Genomic DNA, 25,385 nt, shown 5'->3' on the forward strand with positions numbered 1-25,385 from the left:
GGGATGAGTCTTGGCTGACTCCCTCCCTTTACTGGGATACTGGTGAGTCCCCACTTAAAGAGGCCAGCCAGATATGTCATCTTAAGATGCCATCCCACATGCTGTGGGTTTGCAATGGAAGTACATATATTTCAAACTACAGATTTTTGCCCATAAAGTCACCAAAAAGTTGCTCTGAATTAGACAGATAAAGAGCGTAACTGACATTATGAGATATATTATGTAGGACATTAAACACACACACACAAACACAAAATGGAAACCTATATATTTACAAGTTTAGTCCACATTTTAGCAAACATTTGATGATGCAAATATGTCATTCTGACTACAACATGAGTTAGCAGTGGTAACTTCCGCTGCTGCCATAGATCAGGGCCATCCCCACACAGAACAAGGTTCAGGCTAGGAGTATTAGGCTATTAATCCCTCCTGCTGTAAAATTGATGTTCACTGCCTAGCAGCACTGGGCAGACATCAAAGTGCTGAAGGCGTAGCAGACCCAGAGGCATTTTCTAATAGATTCCATAACAAATCCACAGGCTGGGTCTGCAATGTCTGCTCCATTTGAAATAACAATATTGCCACAACAGCAGCAGTATGCAGCGTGCGTTGCTCCCCTTCACAATGGATCCATTGATTTTCTAAATTGCTAAAAGCTGTGAGCTCATGAGGCACTATCACACTGCTTGAATATTGTCTTATAAAGGAGCCTGACTGCAGACAAGTCACACATTTTTGTGCAATGATTGCCTTTGTGCCTTAGATGGTGCCTTGTGCCTCTGTTGCACTATACCTTTCTCCTTGGGCTTTCATTCTGTTGCCTTATTCTACTTTAAGGAATTTAAATACAGATTCAGTTCATCATACAACCTGATCCAAAGGCTATCATTCTTACACAGGTGGGGTACGTTTTGCTGTGTCTTCTCCACCCCCCCCCCCAGCAACTTCCACAGACTGGACACTACAAAATTTAAGACGATGTCACCTTATATTGTTGCTAATGCCGTTAGTATTAATTCCATTTGGCTGTTTTTGAAGCTCAGATGTACTTTTGCTTTCTTTCCCTGAGGATTTTTCTTCTTTCCCTGAGTACTCTGTCCCTTCTTTTTCTTCTGTCAGTCATAGACTGCTTCCAGGTAGAGTACAAAACCACATCCCTGCCATAGCAGCAGCAAGTGGAGTAGGAATGGGCAGGAACGGTGTCCACATGCCCACAGTGTGCCACTTGCTCTGCAGCTATCCCACCATTGCTTCTCTCCTCTACTCCTTACTGTTGCACGTGCACTGGCCCTTCCCACAACCACCTGCTCTAGCCCATTAAAGAATGCAAGATCGGAAACTGCTGGAAGTCTTCCAGCATAGAAGGGCTCAGGGAGAGCTTTTTTCAAAACAAGTCTAATTATTGCCTCCTTGAAGACAGGCAGCACAATTCCCTCTCCCAAGGAAGCATTTACCACTCCACTTAGCTCCTCGTAAAAGAGCTTTGGGAGAGCATCCCTATGGGCATACCAGCTACAGCTACCCTGCAGTTTCCCCTTTATTCTTGATAAAAATTAGGTTTATATTTCCTCCAGAGTAAAGATGGGGAGGGGAACAGGAGCTAGATGAATCATGCATTGGTTGAGCGCTATAACGTCTCGATACCCCCCCCCCTTACAGCAGTAGCTCCTCACTGCTGATGCATGAAATAATCTCCATGTGGAAGCATAGTCTGTTCCCATTTGCTTTTTAAATTGCATTTTAACCTTTTCCTTAATTCATATGCTCTAGTTTATTGCCCTTTATGATTTATGGAGGCAAAAGAACAGAAGGATGCAGTCTCTCACAGCTTCAAGTAGAAAATGTAGTGGGTAAAGAATGCACGTTTTAAAACCATGTGGATTTTATACAGATCACAGTCCTGAGAAGCAGAGATTGGGGCATATTACACGCTAAGACTGTAGTAGCAGATTCATTTGCTAGTAAGGCAACAATCACACAACAAGAATACGGGCAAAGCTACAGGAAGCACCAGGAAGAAATATGGCTGCAGTAAAAAGAGATGGAAGCCACCTTTTAAGAATCACCAAACAGGAAGAAGGGGTTTGGGCAAAATACACCAAGAGACTCCAACTTAGCTATTCTTCCTTAGTCCAGAGATGGGAGTATAGACTATAGCGGGCATTTAAACATTATGAAACACATGTTTATATGTGGGGAAGCTCTCACAATGGGACCTGGGGCATATTCACACATAAGACCAAAGTGACTCTTGTGAAATGTCACCCCCTCTTCTGTGTCATCTATACTTAAAATAATCAGATGCTAATTGTGTATCAGAGGCGCAGACAAGATCTAAGTCTCTATGAAAATACTTCCATTCCAGCACAGCCAGAGGCTCAGACTCTCTCAAAGGGGAATTCATGGGAAAAGGAAAAGCAACAGTGCTTAGAACCTGAGACAATTACAGATGGGGGGGGGGACACCAAAGCTGTGGCATGTGGGTGGTAAAGGAGATTTATTTCCCTTTTACTCATTGACTTGGATCCAAAGTAGCGCCAGCAGAGCTCACTAAGATAAATGGAACCTTTCTGTCTCTCCATTTCCACTGCAACCCGGCCCACCCCCAGTACTGCTATCAGGGCCAGAAGACCCCAGAAACAATGCTGGGTGCAACAGCAGGTTCTGCAGTGGAAGTAAGTAAAAATCTACCCCCCAATATAACCAATGCTGAATGTTCAGCTTCCTTACACCTATGATAAGCCCCCACTCTGTTTCTCAAGAATCATATTTGACACATACAGTTAATCAACCTGTCATTTTCCCCTTAGTAGTAGAACTTCTGGCCAGGTTTCTTTGTTCAGCCTCAATGTAATACTATGTAATAAGCAGTTCCAATACTTTAAAGAGAATTAGCATGTGCCAGTGCGGAATAGTAGGAATGCTGGGTGTCTTTTAGATCAAGACCTCACACCTCTGCAGACACTGATGAGTTACTTGTTATTTTCAAATAGCCAAGCTTCACATCACTCTATAGAACGGATACTACAAGTCCAGTGTAGCTTGTATTTGAAATCATGTTTCAACAGTGCTTTTTACACATGAGTCTCTGTTCAGTTTGTCTGTAACATGAATGTGAATCTTACACTGGCTAGAATATATATTTGATTTAGGACTGGCTCCTTGTTAACAACATTCATATGTTGCCCAGATAGCACAAGAGAGGATCAAAGGCATGCTTCAGTGTCTTCTGGGAAAGGGTGTCAAAGAAATTCAATAATGCCCTATCCAGAGCAGCTATGTATGTCCTTATTTTCCCCCACAGGCATCACCCATGAAAATCTGTCTTCTGGCTTATGGATATAGAAGGGACCCCTGCTCCTCAAATCCTACAATTTCTCCTGCCTGCGCTAAGAAACTTCCCTGCTCTCCTCAGACCACCCTCCCATTTCTTTCAGGAGTCACTCACAGGCAGCTTTCCAGTTCCTTTCCAGGTATCACATACAGCTTTCTGTGGACAGCTCAGAACTTACATGGGCTCCACAGCTATCTCTCATCTAGGCACTGTCTAAGGTGGCACATACTTAGTTTAATAATCTATAATTGCCCCCATGTACACACAGGGCGTATGTATATTTGAGTCCTTGACATTCACCTCTCCAGAGACATAAAAAGTAAACCTAAGCAGGCCTTCTCCAAATCCTACTCAAGTTTTGTCAATGGGGCTTACCTCCAGGAAAGTGTACTTAGGATTGCGCTGAGAGCTTCCTTAAGACACAAAGTTTTACCTAGGACTGATCCTGTGGACTTATCAGGGAATACAGTGGACCCAAGTCCCAATGGGTGAAAAGCGGTTCCCCTTTGCTCTCCTTTGCCATCCAGAGGCCGTGAGCTTGCCTTCCAATACACAGAAGAGGCTCCATCATTTGACTGAGGATCAATCAGTATGCACAATATCTTTATCAGCTCTGTCTTGCTGTGTTTGCATCAGCCCTTTTCTGAGTTCAGATGGGAGGACCAAAATCTTTCCTCAGTTATACAGTCAGGAAGGGGGACATAGGAGGAGAGTAAAAAATGCATCCCATCATGCAGAGCAAAAGACAACTAGATAAGGAAAATGGCAGGGGACAAGTCAGACGTTCCAGTGTGACAGGAGATTCACACAAGCTCTGTGGAGATCTGGCAGGCCCAAGGCAGGAGGCTTTTGTTGCATGGTCTCTGTTAAGTTGTTCTTCAGGTGTAGGGCTGTGTAGGCTGTGGGGGAAGGTAGGGTGGAGGAGCTGCAGAAGAAAGAGAATGGAAATCAGAACAAAGCAAAAGACCAATGTATATGTAACCTGTTGCTACTGCAAAATGCAAAGACTGAGGGGAAAAAACATTTTCATCTTCACAAGCTCACTGAGAGCCAAGCTACAAGTGACGCCTTACCCAGGTTGGACACTTGTCAGCTTACCTCAAGTTTTGATAGGAAATGTAGGCATCCTAGTTTTACAGCTTGGCTCTCCATTACAGCTGCAAGACCAGGATGCCTATATTTCCCATCAAAACTTGAGGGAAGCTGACAAGTGTCCAACCTGTGTCAGGCATCACTTGTAGCTTGGCTCTCAGTAGTACTGCTGTCCTGGAGACACTGGCCTAGAACTCACTGAAGTAATCTAGTTAAAGTCAGTCTTCTTGCCCATCTTGTAACCCCTTTGCCTCCCTGTTTTGAGGATATAAAGTGGTCATAGAGTTGCTAACCCCCCTGCCTTTAAAGTGGGGGAAAGGAGTTTGCCAGGCAGGTGGGGCCCCAATCCAGCTGTCTCATATGCTCATGCTCCAAAGGCTTCTGGTTTTCAGTGGGGCTGAATATCTGGAGGCCCTGGAGCATATGTGCACTATTTCAGCATGTGCTCTGGTGGCTCCTGACCTGCTTCTCCACTTCTCTCCCTGCTAGCCTGATGAGTAGGGGTAAGGGGAAAAGTGGGCATGGGGGATCCCTGCCTCCAGCAGGGGGCTGGCAACACTAAGTGATCATATGAAATCTGACCATTTGGTCCAACTAGCTAAGTACTGTCTGCTCTGATTTCAGTGATTTTCTGAGGCAGAGAAAAGCCTGGTCTAGACATGTGAGAGAGCGAAGGGCCAGAGAGCTGAGGTAGTAGAATGGATTGTACCACTTCAAAGAAGGGATTACATTGCTCATAGTTCCCCTACATGAATAATTCCCCATAAAATGAAAAGTAGAACAACATACAAAGGTCTCGATGAGAACCTTTCTCCTGGAGGTACTAATTTTTAATTTGTGGGTGTTTTTAATGGGGAAGCATTACAAACGTGGCCAACCTCTACCCATTCTGAAGTGGAACAGCCCATTCTAATACCTCGTTCTGCAACATAAGCAAACCAAGCCAAAGAGCTTTCCTAACATCTGCAAGCTGACATTTAACTGAAGATGATGGGGGCTGAATTTGGGACTCTCTGTGTTCCGCCACTGAACCACAACCATTATCCTATTCAGTACATGGATGATCTTTCTCAACAGTCATATCCTCAGGGCAGGTTCTATGTCCAATGGCAGTGCCTGAGACAAAGCTCCAAATCCCATTTCCCATTTCCCTCACATTCCTTCCTTACCTGAAGGGTGGTAGTATGGTGGCCCAGGTGGGTACAAAGGGTACTGTGCTGTTGGAACTTCACAGGGATAAGGAGCCACTGGGGCATAGCCAGGCTGAAATTGTACTGGCCCTGCTTTGGGATCCATCGGGTAAGGTCCTAGAGCCTGAGGAGGGTATCCAGACAGGGGGATCTCCTGGCCTGAGATACAGAGAATAGGATGTGAGCATGTGCAGCTTCTGCACCAGAATGGCTTGCTACAGGTGATACCCTGACTCCATTGAGAGCATCTTCACTGAGATGTTCTCTCTCCAGTCTTTCAGGTTAATAATCACCCTCCTTCCACCCCACAGAACATGTGTTAAATATAACAAGGGGCATTCTCAAGCTTAGTCCACAGAGAATATCATCCTCCACTTCTTGGGACATTTATGAAGATGCAGTATTTGTACTGGAATGTGCAGGTCATGGCAATTTACGGTGTTTGTAATTATGACATAGTCTGTAAGAAGGAAGATGACAGCAGGCTCTCTCCTACCCTGATCAGGCGTCTGGCTATGATGCCGTCGTTGGTACAGGTAGCAGCAGGAGCACAGGAAGCAACAGACGATGGTGACAACGATGGCCACAAAGAGTATTGCAGCTGAAGCGATGCCAGCAATAGTTTTGGGACTAAAGGATAGAGACAGGTGTTACTGGGGCTTTGCAAACTAAAACCTCCAATTCTGAGCAAGACACTGAAGATCTCTCTAAAAGAGACACTTTATTCAGGTAAAATTAAATAGGTATTTCTTAATAAGAAAAGGAAAACAATTTTGCAGTCTACTTTCTGCTGTGCTATCTATATAACATAATTCTAGTGTGTATTTTATATAAATAGCACAGCAAAAAACAGACTTCACAGTTGCCTTCCTATCATTGAATCGTAAATCCTACCCACCTCTGGCTCTATCCACCATGGGTTGGAAAGAACCATCCTGGTCATCAGTTAAAGAGCAACTAGTCTGTGTTCATGCTTACACTGGAGTAAATTTTGTTAGCCTATAAATTACTACTGGACTCCTGCTTTTTATTAATTTGTACTAAGTGACATTTAGCATGCAGTCTGATAGCATATACATGGAACTTAAGGCCATTATTGGAGCATGGCATCGGAAGACAAAGAGATCACAGCCCACAAAGCTTTCAAATAAGAGAAACATTTTTGCGTTCAGACCCCTCCAATCTGTCCTATGAGCTCTGAATTTCAGAGATGCCTGGAAGTAATGAGCAGCCTAATGGTTTCCCTGCACTCTTCCCTTTCCCTCTTACACTCTCACCTGAATGCCATGCAGTGCTTTTGCTGCCGCTCAGTGATGATTTTCCTTGGGTCGTAGCAGCAGAAGCGATTGTAGCAGTCACCACAGCAGAAGAAGGGGCAGTCGAAGCCAGGGTGCCATGAGCCATTCCTGTCTATGAACCATTTGCAGTCTTCATCAGCTGAAACTGTGGGTAGAAACCATTAATCAGCCTTTGGATGTTCAGACAGAACACACAAGGGCAGCGATAACGACACTGTGTTGGGACTGGGGATGAGCTGTTGGCTTGCATACAGCAGATCTAACATGGTTTGGAAAACAGCTATATGAATGCCGTTTACTGCTGAGCCAAAAGGCCATGCTATCTTTTTACAAAAGCCAAAATTCTAAAATGCATAGAACAATAAATGTAATCCAGAAAAATATGGGCTCGAGAAGTCCAAAATAAGCACCAAAATATACTGGGTTGGATCCAGTTGGGTTTTCCGCTCATGAAAAAAGGTTCTCTTTTGTCACTAAAAAGCTATGCTAGATAGAGATCATAGGAATGGCCTGGACAAAAGCCATATGAGATGGGAAGCTACAGCAGGAACGGTAAATGGGCAAGACTGGGTGAAAAAGCTCAATTTAGTGTCATCTGCTGACCTGACCTCATTTGACTCATCCTTAACTCCAGATCATTGGTGATCCATCTGCTGACGGCCTCATGACTTATTTACCTCTCTTGTACACCTACCCTCTTCCTGTCCCTTACAAACAGAGCAGCCCCAAGCAAGCCTACTCAGACTGCTACTTGGGTCTATTTAATGGAGTTTACTTCCAGGAAAGTGTCTGTAGGATGCACTGTAACTCCACAAGAGGACCAATTTTATCTTGAGTTTAATTGGAAGCCCTTGCTGGAGACTCTGTCAGAAGATTTTTGAAAACACAGGTATTTAACAATACTAGAGAAGCATCTGTGTACTTAGTTCCAGGAAACATGGATAAGCATTTCTATATAAAATTTATCAGACAGGAGAAAAAATGTAGGCCGTATTACTTCATACCTGTCATTGAATTAAAGCTCATGGTAGAGGAACCTGGAACTCATATACTTTCTGGAATATGTACCATAGGCAGTTGAACCGGCTTTCTATCACCAGCTTCAACCTAGAGGATCAAATGTTGGAGTTCATATCCAAGCTGCAAGTCCCCTCCTCTTAAAAATGCAGTTTCCACATATGGAACATGACCAATGACCTTGGAATGCCTGGGGGTGCCATTTGCTCTGTTCTGCAAAACATGTTGCACCATTGACTAGTGGAAGCTGCCCCAGAGAGCCAAACCCAGAGAGCCAAACCCAGCTTTCTACACACAAATCCACCCAGTTGCATTTGCTATCTCTTTGCCAGAAACTTTCTCAGGTCATTTGGGAAGCTGTAAATAGTGCCTTGAGTAAGAAAAAACCATTAACAGATAAACTTATTTCAAAAAAGAACCAACCTTAATGTTTTGTTAGTGTTATTGGTTTGCTATCTGGTTGCTGTGAATGGGGCCAGCAGATTTTAGGACAAAATAATGTTAATGTCCTCTTTCTGTATATTTCTGTATAAAATAAATATTACAAAAATAACATACATTTCTACTCCTCTCTCCACTAAAGGGAACCAAGCTAGGCCATACTGCTTCTGTAACTTTTTGCTACTTGGAGACAGGAGTGTGTAGCACTAGAAATTACTGTACATCATTTTATTAGTACTCTCGCTGGTACAAAATCACTTCAAACCTAAGAAGAGTTAAGAAGAGCTACTCAGGTCTAAGCTCAGTGATTTCAATGGGCTTAGACTGGAAAAACTCTTCTTAGGAATGCACTGAATGCCATAGTTTGGTTACCATCAGAAATTAAGCACAGTATGCATAGTATATCTACTCTGCAGTCACTCCGTTGGCTACCTATCAGGTACCAGGTTCAATTTAAGATACTGGTTATCACGTATAAAAGCCCTTCATGGCTTTGGACCAACATCTCTGCAAGATCTCCTTTGTTCCACCACAACAGCTTCGTGCACCTAAGCAAAACCTTCTGAGTATGCCACCCTGAAAATGGGTAAGAGCTATAGCTGTCGGTACACGTTTTCTGTGTTGCAGCCCCCACCTGGTGGAATACTCTGCCAGAGGAGGTCAAGAAAGAACCCCCACTTCTGTCATTCTGTAAACAGTATAAAACAGAATTGTTTGGGAGGGCATTTTATAAAGGGAACAAAACTATAATATAATGGAATGAAGGGCACTTTATAAGGGGAACAGAATTGTAGTCTATTCCACAGATTATTGTATATATTATCTTGCTGTTACTGCATTGTTTTCTACTTTTGGAATTCCCCCCCCCTTTTTATTTGCACTGTTTTCGACATATCATGTCTGATACTTTATTTCTGCGTTGTACCTAATTTTTGTGATCCTACTCCTATTGCATTCTTTGTTGGGTGACTCATGCTATTTAATTTCATTATATTATGTAATCTTGAGTCTGGGAGGGAAGGCAGCGTGGTATAGCCCAGTCTCATCAGATCTCTGAAGCTAAGCAGGGTCAGTACTTGGATGGGCAACCACTAAGGAAGACTCTGCAGGGAAAGGCAACAGCAATCCACTTCTGCTTCTCACTTGTCTTGAAAGCCTCTAGCTGGGATCGCCGTAAGTATATTGCAACTTGATGGCACATACATAGTTTTGAGTCTGAGCAAGAAGGCAGGCTATAAACTAAAATAAAGTAAATAAAATAAATAAATAGTAGCAATACTACTAATAAACATCAATATATGCAAATCTGATGTATATCTTAATATAATAGCAATCTTGAGGGTCAAACAACTGAAGTTACATTTGGGATCTGTGAGGGGATCCTCAGAGAAGTAGCTCAGACTGAATATGTAGCTCCTGGAGGGCCTGATGTGGAGCAAAGCCATAGTGCTGAGGAAGTTTAACCCTTCCTTCCTGTGCTGTTTCCCCAGTTGAAACTCCCCCTCATCTCCATGGGCTGTTTTCAGTTCCGGTATGGAAAAAAGACAGGCAGTTGGCCTCTTTTTTCCCCCTCCCAGGACTAAAGAGGGGCTGTTTTGGACAGAGGACAAAAATAAATCCTCCCTTCGCCAGCAGCGTAACCCCAATTTTCACTCTCACTCCTTCCAGCACCTACTTTTGAAGCCTAAACATAACATCAATGGACCCCCAAAATAATTTACATTTTGATTCCAAACTATATCAGTTACATTAAATCATATATACACCATGATTTTTATTTCAATACATTTGCATTTAACTATAACAACAACAACAACAACAATTTATATACTGCTCTTCAGGACAAATTAACACCCACTCAGAGCAGTTTACAAAGTATGCTATTATTATCCCCACAACAATCACCTTGTGAAGTGGGTGGGGTTGAGAGAGCCCCTAGAAGCTGTGACTAGCCCAAGGTCACCCAGCTGGCTTCAAGCGGTGGAGTGGGGAATGAAATCCGGTTCTCCAGATTAGAGTCCTGCTGCTTTTAACCACTACACCAAACTGGCTATACAGAAGATTCCCAAAGCAACTGGTTGAACCCATGCCATTTTATGATGATTTTTAAGCTCTGCATTTCTGAAAGCAAATGCTCCGCATAGGCACACATTCCTTCTACAGAGCCAAGATGGCTTGGCTTGCTGCTGCTATACTGCACCCAGAAGTGCACTTAATCTCTGGCAATACAAAACCAAGAACAGTTTCAAAAATAATGATCTGTGATTACTGATGTAAATAATGCTTGTACAACAGCGTCTTCTCTTCTATTGCCAATGTGCCCATTCAGTGCACCCTCCCAGTCCATGTCCTCCAAGTACCAAGTCTGCACTGAGTCCTTTTTGGAAGGAAAACAAATAAACTGAGTCAGAAGAAAGCAAACAGCAGTATTTTGTAGATTTAAAAGGTTAGAAAGGAGCAGTAAGCATTACTTAAAGATCACAATCATCTGGTCTAGAAATGGACAAGGAAAGAAATATATTGATGGGGAAAGAATTCATGGACCTGTACTTGTCATGCTCATTCACCGAACCAGGGCAAGGGGCCAGGATAGCCAAACAATGTGATTATTCTTTCCTGCAGCAGAAACAGCTACATTCTGTTTTCCTCCTGCTTACTGCACCCTGCTGCAGCATTCTTTTCCCTGGCCCCTGAAGATCAGAAGAGGGAGTGAGAAAAGGACAGCAGGAAACTTCACATGGTAACCATCATAGCACACTGCTACAGCTAGGCCTGCCAGCCTCCAGGTGAAGCCTGGAAATCCCCTGGAATTGCAACTGATCTGCAGGTGAAAGAGATCAGTTCCCCTGGAGAGAAGGACTGCTTTGCAGGATGAACTCTATGGCATTATACCCTGCTGCGGTCCCTCCCCTCCCCAAACACTGGTCTTCCCAGGCTCCACCCCTAAGTCTCCAGGAATTTCCCAAACTGGAGGTGACTGCTCTAGATGCACCTTTTGCATTCGTTGGGCAAGGCAACAGGAATAGCGCAGTGATCACTTGGGGAGAAAAGACAGGTAGAAAGGCAAGCCCATCTTTCATTCTTAGCATTTCAATATGAAATTTGTATCAAATGCCTCCCTGTCCATTTGAATTTGCTCTTAGAGGCACCCAGAAGACAGAATTGCTTTTGCCTAGATTATTGATTGCCGAGTTTAATCACTCTTTGTTTCATATTGCGTATTGCCAAGGGTGGACTAGGCTCTTTCCCAAATGAGTATGCATAATTCAAACTTCTGGCACTAACTCCTTTGGTGCAGTAAAATATTTGGAAAATGGACAGCAGTTGTCTTAGTGCTACTGGGTGGGTGGGGGGGAGATCAACCAGATGATTTGTCAGGATTTGTCTCTTGTGTAAACGGGCAGGGTCAGTGCAGAAGTTTAGAGTTGAGGTAGCCAGAAATTATAAAGAGCAGATATAAGCATTTTTGTTGCCTGTCAAATTCCACCACCACCACCACCACCACCCATTCTTGGAGAGGTTATGCTCAAGCTTCATTGCTGTGATTCCTTACCTTAAGCAACTGGGTGCCTCTAATATAAGATATGGCATCAGCATCCATACATATGTCACAACTTCTTCTGAACATAATACTTCTACAGTGTAATTTTAAGAACAATTTAGTAGGATCTTGAGTAGACCTGCTTAGGATTGCACTGCTAATGTTTCAAAACAATTACAAAACTCCATCTCAAGTAAGCCCAGTGCAGATCAAAGGCAGTTCAGTGACTCATGACTTAGAGAAGGTTAAAGTTTGGCCTTAAATCAGGAATTACAAAATGTGATGTGTGAGTTTCATGCCTTTCTGTTTGTAACAAAACAGCAACACTTTCCCAAGGCTGTACAAAACTTTCATGAAAATTCAAGCTTAACGACAAATGTTTTGCCAAAGAAAATCCTGCAAAAGCTCCATTTGCACACTGCATGAAGAAAACAGATGGAAAAATGTTTGCAGTGAAGGTTTTGCAGTTTTAAATAGGTTATTATATTTTAAATATGTTTTGCATATATTACATACTTAATTGTTTATCTTGAATTTTGTAATGAATAAAAAATAACAAAAATGTTCAAGCAGTTAAAAGCTGTCTTCAATGCATCCTATTATATTGCTGAGAATAATAAACCATTTACAGACAGTACAGAACTTGCTGTACTGTGAAACAAGTCTGGTATAGAAATAAGTGGCCAGTATGTAAATGATATGAGATGCAGGGAATTTATCAGCTACATAGCAACAGTACTGATAAAAAAGCAGCTGTTGGAAATCAATGAATGTAATCAAGAAAGCATCTTATTAGATGGGTCCCAGATAAAGCAACTACAAACTTGTTATTTAATAAAATATCTAAAGGATAGGAAAGGAAGCATGTTATCTGTAGTTCCCCTAGAATAGGCCACAGAGCATGATTCCTTTAAAAGGTTTGAGTAAAGAAATGAAAATATTTTCTCTAGAACGGCAACTGGAAATTGGCGAGTACATCTGGCAATGTATTGTCGAAGGCTTTCACGGCCGGAGAACGATGGCTGTTGTGGGTTTTCCGGGCTGTATTGCCGTGGTCTTGGCATTGTAGTTCCTGACGTTTCGCCAGCAGCTGTGGCTGGCATCTTCAGAGGTGTAGCACCAAATACACCTCTGAAGATGCCAGCCACAGCTGCTGGCGAAACGTCAGGAACTACAATGCCAAGACCACGGCAATACAGCCCGGAAAACCCACAACAGCCATCATACATCTGGCAAGTTTTTTAAATGTTGAAAACATTAAACATCTGTTGGAAGTAGACGTGATTTTGAGAAAACTGTATAAATTGTACATTCATTCACCTAAAAGATTAAGAGAATGGAGCACTTTGTGAAGCACTGGAAACTACAATCAAGAAATTCCAATATTTGTATCAAGTTAGGTGGGTTGCAAGTAAGGTGGGTGCACTGAAAGATTACCAAAGAACTGGAAAAGCATAGTTTTGCACTTAGAAAACAATTCCCAAATGACAAGGCAGACAAATCCCTCCATTTCACCCAAAGAGTAAATTTCTTGAGGGACATCCTCGGAATTTTTAAAACAGCACTTTTATTTTTTTTTCAACGGGAAAACCTGATGTGTGAAATTGTACTCCATATTTCTGGTGCTTTACAATCATTATATGAAATGAGGTCAGTTCCACCCTGATGGAAAAAATTCTACTTGAAAAATTAAGAAATGAAGACATTTATGAGGATATGGGCTGCGCATTCCTGGGGCCTGCTGTGCTGTTAGTGCCTGCTTCCCTGAGGTGTCGCTTGTCTGTTTCCTGAGGACTTTCACAGGAGAGCTAAGTGCAGCGAGGCCACAGCTGGGAGCGCACACCCTGCTGTTCCCCTGACAACCCACCAGCATCTCCCAATGGCTGTGCTTCCCCCATGACAGGCACACCAGTGGCAAGCAAAGGCACAGCCAATACGTGGGCTGCAATGCCCACTGCCTGTCAACACCTCCGTCCCTCTGACAGAGAGCAGGCAGTTTGGGACCACATACCCCCATGGTCACAGCACTCACATGTAGGCACATGGGCTGGGGGGGGGGGAAGCTGTCCATAGGGAAGCCCCATTTCCAGGGTGGACCCACAACTATCCTGGCAGTTTACGGGCTTGCAGCCGCCCCGGCTCCAACGGGGCACCTGGCTGACCCACATTGCCCAGGTAGCTGGACTCATTTTGTGTTGGGGGCTGTACCCTGACCATGATGCCTGCATTAGGTGGCCTGCAGGACAGGGCTGGCCTTCCCTGCCTGGCTGCGCACACATGGGTGCAAGGGGGTGGTCCACTCCCCACCCCGGACCCTCTGCCACAACAAAGGATCTCTCTATGCAGATAAGGGTGCCATCCTGATGAAAAATGTTCTCAGTCATGCCCTGCTGGGGAGGTGCTCATGGGAACCCTACTCTGGCAGCTGCCATGGCCATCCCGGGTCCCCTGCAGCTGCTGGCCGGTGTCCCTGTGCCAGAGCAGAAGGGCCACTCGCCACAATCAAAAGGATCCTCCAGAGATGGTCGGTGGGGAGATCGAGAGTGAGACCCTCATCCAGCTTGGACAGCCTTCGACTACTTGGGCTGGTCCAACTGGAACTGCAAACCCAGAAAATACTGTAAGAGAGCTGGCATGTGCTTGCACCACCACATGTGAGCTCCAATTCCACTGGACTGGTATTCCAGTTGGAAGCATCAACTCAGGGGAGGCACAGCCCCTCCTCCACTGCTTTGCTTCAGTAGCCCCTGGGTTAATAATCTCAGCGGGAACGAGGAATTGACAGGTCTAGACCTCCATGATGGCCCCCCCTCAGAGTGTTCCCCAGGGATGGGAGGTTTCCCCCTGGCACACATGTGCATACAGCACAAGGACTGGCCACCACCATGATCACCCCCACCTCTGAACATGACAGCCATCTGCCTGGCATCTCAGGCCTCAGCAGTGCAAGGGGGTGACAGCCCTCCCCCTGCACATGGGCGAGACTTCCTGTCCCACCCTATTCACAGCACCACCATGCGGGGGGGGGGGCTGGGCAGGATGGAGGTGATGTGCAGCAGCCCCACAAGATCAACAGATCCCTGCTCCATTTGGGGGCCGAGCCACCCCATTGAGTAGAGGCATTTGGTGGATTCCCGGGGCTGCCGCTTCTCTGGTGGCCCAGAGCTGGGGACCATCCCCAAGAATGTGCTGTGGGGCTGCCCCAGAAGGAAGTGGAGGGTGGGAGGAGCTACTGTCACCCACGGGAGAACAAACGGGTGGGGAGGGAGTAGTTGTTTGACACAGACTTTATAAAACTGCCAAAAGTGAAGAGGATGTCTGGCCATGTGTTGCCAACTCCCCTCGGCCCAGACAGAAGCTGCTTCTCATTGCACTGCAGTTGGAGCCTTGAGAACCATTTCTCATACCGCTTCTCAGGAGTGGGGCTGAATTGCAGCCTGCCCGGAAAACAGCTCTGTGAGCTGGGCTTGGATGGTGTCCAGAAAAGATCACCAGGGGCTGGAACAGCCATGCTTCTTGACCTCCCTGACTGGTCGCAACCTGCCTGAAAGGGAAACAGACATGTGTATGGCGAGGGGCTGAGCCTCACGCAAGCCACAGCCAGGTCTGCCACATCCTTGGAGGGTGTCCATGGCCAGGAGCAGCAGTGGTGGCTCCACTGTCACAGGTGCTGCCAGCAAACAGATGATGGAAGCCCCTCGACAGGAAGGTGCCCGTTTTCTGCATCTGGCTGTTTTGCTCCCATGGCTGCTTGAAGCTCTGATCCTGTGAGAGAGTAAAGGTGTCGTGTGCATGCTAGCATGGGGGAGTTGCCAGAGCAAGTACCCAGTCACCCCAGCCTGAGGAGGGGCAGCCAAGGAGGTCTGAGCAGAGCCCTGCATGGACTGCCAGGGGAGAAACTGGGAAAGGGAAGTAGGGGGAAGAGACGGAAAGGGACCTGCATTCACTGCTAGGGAGAGGCAAAGAGGAAAAGCAAGAGGAAGAGAGGAAGAGGGGACTTGAGATTCCTCTGTGTGTGTCCTTGCAGTTTCCCCACTTATAATATCTAATCCTGAATGATGGTTTTATAGTGCAGATTTTAAAAATGCACAAAAAGGTACAGATAAACAGCATTATTGTAAAAGTCTGGAGGAAGCCCCAGGTTTTCAACAAAAAAAAATGGGAAAAAGGACACTGGAAGTTTTTAAAATTCCTGCAATCCTAGAAGCAATATCTGCTTCTTTAAGAAAAGAATTCCACTGTGATCTCCCAAGACCACACTGTAAGATTTTTGGTGGCCATTTGGGACGTTGCTAGGTAACTTGGAACTGAAAAAGCAAGCAGGAGAAAGAATAGAGAAAATGAGATTCCTCCCCCTGGATGTCCTAGCAGGTCCCCCACTTGTCACTGCTTAATTCTATCCGCTGTTTTAATTTATTCTTCTTGGTTACCAATCGAAGCCACAGTTTATATATTAATCTTCATATTACTCAGTTCTTATATCATTCATTCCAAAATAGAAAAAAAATCACAAGATTGTTTTAACACTCCTCAGAATTCCCTATTTTTGACACTATATATAACGATTATTTCCTCTAATAAAAAAGTTAAATCAAAATTGTTATTTTGTTAATATAAGTATTATAAAATTAAAGTTAAGTATTATAAAGTTATAGAATTAAAGTTTAAGAATTATCTTAACATAATGTTACATGTAATATTGTGATTTGATTGGCCAGTACAGCTGGCTAGTAGTAGTAGTAGTAACAACAACAACATTAGATTTATATACTGCCTTTCAGGACAACTTAATGTCCACTCAGAGCGGTTTATAAAGTATGTTATTATTAGTAGAAAATAATGCTTGGCTAACCAAACCAAGCAAGGTTGCCGAGTCTCCTGGGGGCCAAATGGGGGACAGGGGGTGGTGGATGGTGGGTACTTAGCCCATGCATGCCCTTTGAGCATGTGCGCTTCCACATTGCTGGTAAATAACTTCCAGCACAATAGAGAAACGATGGGTTGTGTGGTTGGCTGATTCTCTAACAATTGGTTCCAAACTTAACATTTGATGCCGATTTGAGCAAGTTGGCCTCCATTTGATGCCGATTTTTACAGAGTTGTCCTCCAGCCTGCGTCTGGCATTTCTAGGTGCCTTTCTCCCCACCGGCAAAGTGAGTGGCAACAGGGGACAGAGGCTAGTGGAGACTGGGAGCGGAGGATCTGGCAATTCTGAAACCTAGCCGCAATTTGTGGACCACTGCTTAATTAGTTTGACTTTATTGACTAAAAAGTGATTTGAGTAAAGGAAAGAAGCAAAAGCAATTTCAAGAACAATCTAGAGATAAAGCATTTTGGAAAATTAATTCTTTGTGTCAAGTTCCCATATGTGTCTCATCTGTGGCTAATCCAAGGCTAGGAGAAGCCAGACAGGAAAGAAGTAAAGGTGTGTATTTGTCTCCAATGAAATGGGAAAGGAAGAAGGGTTAGAAAGGAGGAGGAAGAAAGGAGAAGCGGATGAGAAATCCTTGGCTGGCAGGGCTTGCCGGTGGGGGTAGAACTTAACTCAGGGACTTAGAAAGGGTTGAGGCATAGAACAGAAGGAACCAGAAGGTGTTCAGAGAACCAAGAAATCAGTGGGTTGATCCAGGATAGAGAGTACAGCAAAGTCAAAGGGAGCATAAGCTTGGGAGAAGGTTCAGCATCTAGAGTTGGGGTTGCTGGCTGGTGGGAGGGGGAGAGAGTATATGTGCTGGAAAGCAAGAAAGAGACATAGGGAAGGAGGAAAGAGCAAGGTAGGGGATCTGCCTGTCCTGAAGTTTTTATACTCAGAGGTGGAAAAGACACATCTGGTGGTGATGATGATGACAGTAAAGAAATATTATTCTCCCACCACCATTCAATTCCATCCAGCTCAGTTATTTAGAGGACTTCAGCAACTGACTCCATGATTAGAGTCTCAAAATGTGAAGGGACTGGCAGTTAGTCATCATAACCACTGTGTCGTAAGCTTTCCAATGCGTTCTATAGCATGCTCTCTCAGTTTCAGCCCAAGTCTTCCAACAACAGTGCTCCAGAGGTCCTCTTGCCTTGTTCAGATGTCTTTGTTCCATCATGGTAAACCCCAAATGCTGGACTTCTAGTTGAAGGTGGAAGAGGGTGATGGAAGGAACCCTGTCTACTGCTGCCCCTCAAAGCCTAGCATTCTAGACTCCTACTAAGTAGAGCTACTGTTTGGACTCCCAACCCCCTCCCCAAGCATCCTAGAAACCAACTGAATCCATGAGCCTCCAAGGGCATACCAACCGAATCCATGAGCCTCCAAGGGCATACAATCGTGAATTGGTCCACTGCCTCTGGTGGGGGGGGGGGCACAACCACTTGTATCTCAGCAGATAATGGTCTAACCATGGCACTGGTTGAAAATTACCTCCACCTACCTGCATGTCCCATTTGTTCTAAAAATCAGATTCCACCTCCTGCATTATATGTAATTGAGATAGACCCAGGTTTAAACAAGGAGTCGTGCGTGGTTTGAGCCTTAGTGACAGACATTCTTTCTCACTATGCCATTTCAAGAAATGTTGTTTGCGGGTTTTTTTAAGTTGGCTGTATGTTCTTCCACATTGGAAGGAAAAAAACCTCACTCCTGTTTAAATATGTTTTGAATAGCAGCAAGAACGACTATTCTACTGCAGCAATGTCTATCCTCCACACACAATTATATGGTGATTGGATATTGTGGAAAGATTGGTACAATATTACTACTACTAAGGATAAAAAGTATCTTAAAAATGTCTAGAAAGACCTTTAAAATCCTTAAGTAAAGTCCAAAAGGTTGGAAAGAGGCTATATCAAGACCTAAACCACAGTCACATGACTGGATTAGGTTACTGCCCGTCTGCAAGAGGCTACTGTTACAGACAGAGAGCAACCGTTTGTGGTAAAACACACATACTCTCTTGAGGCTGGAGATAATCTGCCCGCCCAGGTCTTGAGTGGGGCACCCTGAATAATGTCTCATCGTAAAAACAAGGGGGGAAATAGTTCCAGCCTCTCCAGTGGAAGCAGTGGGACAGAAGTTATAATCTGTTAGATATGTGCAGTTTAATATCAGTTCAGAAGCTGTAACCATGCAAAATACTGCAAGCAAGGATTTTATGTGGGAATCCATTCAAATATGTCATCTGCCAGCACATGCATTGTGAAGCAGTATTGTTCTGACAGAACTCCACCATAAACTTTGTCCTTAATCAGCTCTCTAGGACTTATACTATAGCGTAATTATCTTTATGGAAAAGAACTCCAATCCTGGTTTGTATCCTCCCAATCCACTCATCAATGAATGAAGCTATCTTCCCACCTCAGGAGCCTTTCTCCGACTTAAGTGGCTTTTCTACCAGAAGAAGGCCCACTCAAGTTGGAGGCAGGTACCTTAGGCTGGAGGAAGGCTTTAAACTTTATTAAGTGGATTGGTACGATACAAAACTATTGGCAAAATGATTACATGGTCAAACTCTGCAGTGTCATCTGATGAATCTACTTTTCCAAATAATAGCATCAAGACACAGAAAGCAACCTGTTCCACCACCAATGTTGCTTAACCGAGAGAACAAAGCCAAACTGCTTATTTATTTTTGAAAACTCAGAATAGGATATTTAATTCCCTCTGATCTGTTCTAATGATGTGTTTAGCACAATAACAACAACATTTGATTTATATACTGCCCTTCAGGATGACTTAACACCCTCTCAGAGCGGTTTACAAAGTATGTTATTATTATCCCCATCCTGTGAGGTGAGTAGGGCTGAGAGAGCTCCAAGAAGCTGTGACTAGCTCAAGGTCACCCAGCTGGCTTCAAGTGGAGGAGTGAGGAATCAAACCCAGTTCTCCAGATTAGAGTCCCGCGCTCTTAACCACTACATCAAACTGGCTCTCTTATGTGATTAGAGAACTGGCCACAGACAAAAATAATTTACACTAGAGTTGCCAACGATCTGGAGGGGAAAAAATGTCCTGTCCCCTTAATAGGGCTTGATGGGATGTTATTTACTAAGTGATATTGTTCACCTCCATGCCATGAAAAGCTTCACCTGCTCATTTTGACATTATCTCCAGGCTGTTGGCAATCCTAATTTACACAGAACCATCACACACAGGCAATGGGAAAAATAAGAAGCAGCAGGAAGTGGGGAAGAGCCCAAATGTTAGCAGCTATATTTTTATTGGCTTTCAAGAAGCACAATGGTACCCAAGAACTTGGAAGACAAGGCAGCTACAACAGCTACAGAGTAGAACTGTCTCTGGAGGCTTCCCCCTCTGTACATTGCACTACTCTGCAGCTCCCATTTATTTCAATGGAGCAGGCTCAGAAATTCCCAGTGGATTATCAAAATTTGACAAAGGCTGTTTTCTGGTTTCCCAGATTCCAGAACTGATTTAGGAGTGGCATTCCAATGAGGAAGTCATGTTTTAAAGGCTAAACCATGTGTGATGTGGGAGAGCCATGACTTGACAGGTCAATGTTACCTTTTCTAGTATCACAGGTTGACATTTCTGAAACCTTCCATTGCAGAAGTTTCTGGGGCATGTCCTAATGCACACTCTCCATCCATATAGAGTTGAATGGTCTGTTGGATGGTATTGTCGTCATCTGGCATGAATTCAGAGTGTGCTCAACAATGCACCCAATACTTCCTAAGATTAATGGTAGGCAAACTATCTTTCAGAGAATCTTGCCTGTCGTGACAGATTGTCTAGTTGAGGGATTTCTACTTTGTAAAGAGCCCTGGAGCTCTCAGGAACCTGCACTGAATCACCTGTCAGGTGCAAAATAGTAAAGAGTCCAGTAGCACCTTTAAGACTAGCCAACTTTACTGTAGCACAAGCTTTCGAGAACCACAGTGCTCTTCGTCAGATGCCAGAGAACTGTGGTTCTTGAAAGTTTATGCTACAGTAAAGTTGGTTAGTCTTAAAGGTGCTACTGGTCTCTTTACTATTTTGCTACTGCAGACTAACACAGCTAACTTCTCTGGAACTGTCAGGTGCACACTTAATTCCATTAATGTGGGTCTCCCTTAGCTGGAGGAAGTGGATTATTTTTTTTAAAAATCCAAAACAGGAAGTGATCCTTTGTCCCTATTCCTAATCTCTCAGATTCCTTATCTTTGGCAGCCAAAGGCATTCTTCACACGTTCAGAGGCACCTGCATTGCAATCCTAAACACAGTAACACCTTTCTAAATCTATTCAAGTCAATGGTCTTAGAAGGGTGTTACCTGGATTGCAGTGTCCTTTACTGTTTGGGCTTAAAACATTCTAGCGCTGAAAAACATTCTACAGGGCTAAGACAGGTACTCTTTCTGTCAGGTATGGAATGGCCTAGGCTATTTCAGAAGCTTACCAGGGTCGGCCCTGATTAGTACTTGGATGGGAGACCACAGCGGGAGTCCAGGGTCAGACCCCCTGTTCCTTATTTGCCTCGAAAATCCCACGGGGTAGCCGTAAGGCGACTGCAACTTATTGGCACGAGCAGCTCTCACGGGCCTCCCCCCTTTTCCTCCCACGTTCAACCTGATCCGTCGCCTGCCACTCCAGGGGGCGCCAAGGGGCCGTGGCTTCCACCACACAGGCACGGCCTGGAAAAAACGGTCCCCGACGCCCTAACAGTCGGAGCAGCGTGCAGCTGAGGGAGGCCTGCCGGGCGGACATGTTCCACCCGCCTAACGCCGGCGCCGCTTCCCTGCCCCTTCAGCCGCCGCTTTGTCTTACCTACAGTCACAACAGCGGCCAAGCTGCAAAGCGCCATCCCCGCCAGGCCCCAGGTTCCCATCGCGATGGTCCTGGGCGGCTCACAGAAGCCCGGCGTTGCAAGAGAGGCCGCGGGCAGCAGGGGCCGGCGGGCTCTTGAGAAATCCGACCCGCACCAGCCGCCTCCTGTTCTCCCAAGAAGGGAAGGAGAGAGGGCGAGCGGCTGAATCCAGTCGCTGTGGAAGCCGATGGACGAATGCGGAGCCTGGCCAAAGCTCTCCTCTTGCCCGCACGCTCGGGGTTGGGAAGATGCTGAGCTGGCTTGACTCCTGCGACGTTACCAAGATCTCCAGCCTCCTCCTTTCGGGGTACGATCATAGGGCGAGAGGGGAGCTACGTGGCAATTAAAGGTGACTAAAAATAACGTGTAACCTGCCTAGAGAACGAGAGTGTCCTCAGCTTTCAGGCAGAACGAGAGAGAGGGAAAGGAAGAAATCTCTCAGCAGAACGCAGGGGCGCCTCCAGCTTTCAGAATTACTGTGTTACCAATTACTGTGACGACAAAATGTACAATCACTGTATAGACCCGTAGCTTTTTTTTTTAATTTAAAAATTGGTGCGGGTGTTACATTTATTATGGCCAAATAGGGATGCACTTAAAAACAAGTTTGGAATTATCAAAAGCCAAAAAGTTAACAAGTGTCTAAATTTAAGAGCCCCTTCTGAGCTTGAGGTCCAGGCCAAGAGTCCCCACCTCTCCCTTACTGGCCATGACTGTATGTACTTGTAATTTATATGTGAATGTAACATTTTCCTCTTTTTCTTGATGGCACAAGATGGCCACACCAGGAACAAAACCTAATCATCTTTTTAAGTATATAGAGTAAGCTACTTTCTAGTTCTCCGGTTCTTATTCAACATAGACCTACATGAGGATTTGGAATAAGCAACTGAAGTTAGATCTGACGAAGAGAACTGTGATTCTCGAAAGCTTATGCTTCAATAAAGTTGGTTAGTCTTAAAGGTGCTACTGGACTCTTTGATTTTGCTGCTACAGACTAACACGGCTAACTCCTCTGCAGCTGAAGTTGACACACCTTTGCATCCCCAAATAAGATTTTGGCCATCCTGTGTCATACACCACCTTGGCTGGCAGACTATCTGATCTGACATGTTGCTAGTCTAAAGTTTTGGTTTTTCACAACTAACTTTCTAGCCTAACGCCTCAGGGATTGGGTGTGGCAGGGGGGCTTTGCACACTCAACTCAGCCTTGGGACACCTCTAAATCATGTACCACATGGCTGGTTCAAAGTTTTCTGTTGCCCCAAGGAAGGTACCATTTTTACCTCCTGCACTCAATTCACACATTACAAAGTAGACAGGTTGGGTCTGGAGTCTCTACCCTGGGTTCTCACACATGAACTCCAGATTCTCCTCAATTCTCAGCTCTGCAATGCTGCAGGGAGTTGGGTCTTCCTTCTTGTGCTATTTTCTCGATCTGCAGTGGTCCAGGGGGAAGGGGGGACACATTCGGCCCATTGAGGAAACTCGGATATATACTTATGGTTTGCTGAAAAGGTCTAAATAGTGCTCCACCACTGTTTCAGGTCAGGGAAATGGTGTTGGGAGAAGGTTGAAGACACTTCTCCATTTGCAATGCAGTCATGATAGAAATGACCATACCAAATGTAGAAATTGCGGAGACTTGTGCGAGTGAAAATACAATATAGTTAACAGCTGGGGCATTCACTGAGCAAAGTACAATAATGGACAACAGAACATTCAAGGAAACATACAAAAGGGAATGGTAGCAGAGAAATTTTAAACAAACATAAAAGCCAAGCACATAGATGAAATCTGTCTGAAACAAAACATAACTAGTTTCCACGGCATGTTTATCAGCATGAAAGCTCGTTAGTAGGCGGGTATGTACATCAGCACAGTACCCAATGCATCTCTCTGAGCTATTTCTTATGACACAGTCCTGTAATCTGGATAGAAAGCCCTCCTGAATAATTCAGTTTTGCATAGTTTGTGAAAATGTGGCATTGGCCTGAGCCAAGGCAAAAGAGTTTAGCTCAGAGCTGGCTGACAGCAGTGTAGGTCCAGGAGGCAAAGCCCATTAAGAGCTGGGTTGCCGATGGCTATGTGCATTAGCACTTAGCTCATCATGCCATCCCAGGCAGTCAACTCAGGAGGCTTGGTTGCAGAGGTGGCTCTGATGCACCCCTAGCAGCAGAGTGAGCCCTGCAACTTATGTATTTATTCATTAAAATATTTTTATCTTACTTTTCCTTTATAGTTCATGGTGACTTACAATTCTATATATTTACACAAAAGAAGTATGACCCTTCCACAAATCAACAATATAACTTCCCTGCCAATTATTTTATTTATTTATTTATTTGCATACTCCACATTTATCTTGCCCTTCCTCCAAGGAGCTCAGGAAGTCATACATCAGTCTCTCCTCCTCCCTTTTACCCTTACAACAACTGTGTGAGGTAGGTTAGTTAGATGGTGTGACTTGCCCACTAGGTCACTCAGCAAGCTTCATGGCAGACGGGGGGCTATGATTTCCTGGTTGATACAACTGGGTGATATATCCTACTATATAAAAGGCTAAGCATGTTCCAGACAACTCACTTCCTACCCTGGTGCACCACCAGAGGGTGCTGCTGTGGAGGGAAGACCAGGCGAGGCAGCCCGTCCCTCTAGAGAGAGCGCCGTGGCGGGAAGCCCACCAGGATGGGATCAGGTGCAGAGTAGGCTGCAATGCCCACCACTCACCATGCAGCTGGGATCAGGAGCAGAGAAGGTGGCAATGCGCGCCCCCCTTCACCCACCTGAGATCAGAAGCAGAACAGGTGGCAACACCCACCCACCAACTTCACCCAGCTGGGATCAGGCATTGAGCAGGGTGTGACGCCCACCCCCTTTACAAACTTAAGATCAGAAGCAGAGCAGGTGGCAATGTCCGCCCCCCCCCTCACGCAGCTGGGGTCAGGCATGGAGCAGGGGGCAATGCACCCCCTTCCTCCTTCACCTGGCTAGGATTAGAAGCAGAGCAGATGGCAATGCCTGCCCTCTGCCTTCACCCAGATGGGATCAGGCAAGGAGCAGGAGGCAATGCTCGCCCTTCCATCACCCTGCTGGAATCAGTCAAGGAGCAGGGTGCAATGTCCAACCCCTCTTCACCTGGCCGGGATCAGAAGCAGAGCAGGTGGCAGTGTCCATCCCCTGCCATCACCTGGCTGGGATCAGGCACAGAGCAGGAGGAAATGCCTGCCCACCCTTCATCCTGCTGGAATCAGGTGCAGAGCATGAGGTAATGCCCGCCCGCCCCCCTTCACCCAGCCAGGATCAGTCACATAGGAGGAGGCAATGCCTGCTTTCCCACCCGCCCTACCCTTTCTAGAGCCCGTTGAATTTTTTCCAACAACATGCTTTGTTACTAGTAACCAAAATAACTTTGGAGCATCCAATTGCTATACACCCTGGAAGGCTCTGCTTCCTAAAATTATTGTTTCCAGCACAAAGCTTGTTTTTGAGCAACACGTTCAGAAGCTGACCTGTGTGATTTCAGAGAGCGAGTCTGTGCTAGTTCTGCCTCGATCACCACTTGATATCACCACTGAATCATGTGTTATGCTTTATGTGTTATGGAACCCATCCAAATCATCAGGCATTGAAGATTTCAACTTGTACCAGCATCAAGGAAAATGTTTTTAAGATGTTA

The 25,385-nt window shown here is 45.0% G+C and overlaps 1 protein-coding gene across 1 annotated transcript; it reads right to left on the bottom strand.

Annotated features, from left to right (window-relative positions):
- Positions 1-275: 275 nt before the first annotated feature.
- SHISA4 (shisa family member 4) lies at positions 276-21,802 on the bottom strand. The gene is made up of 5 exons (XM_054980699.1): positions 21,667-21,802; positions 6,897-7,062; positions 6,116-6,249; positions 5,599-5,778; positions 276-4,262 (listed from the first exon to the last, which is right to left on the bottom strand). Exons 1-5 carry the CDS (start codon positions 21,725-21,727, stop codon positions 4,216-4,218), a joined length of 588 nt encoding a protein of 195 aa, XP_054836674.1. The 5' UTR covers positions 21,728-21,802; the 3' UTR covers positions 276-4,215.
- Positions 21,803-25,385: the final 3,583 nt, after the last annotated feature.

Source organism: Eublepharis macularius, chromosome 5 (genome assembly GCF_028583425.1).
Source record: "Eublepharis macularius isolate TG4126 chromosome 5, MPM_Emac_v1.0, whole genome shotgun sequence".
Taxonomy (NCBI): Eukaryota; Metazoa; Chordata; class Lepidosauria; order Squamata; family Eublepharidae; genus Eublepharis; species Eublepharis macularius.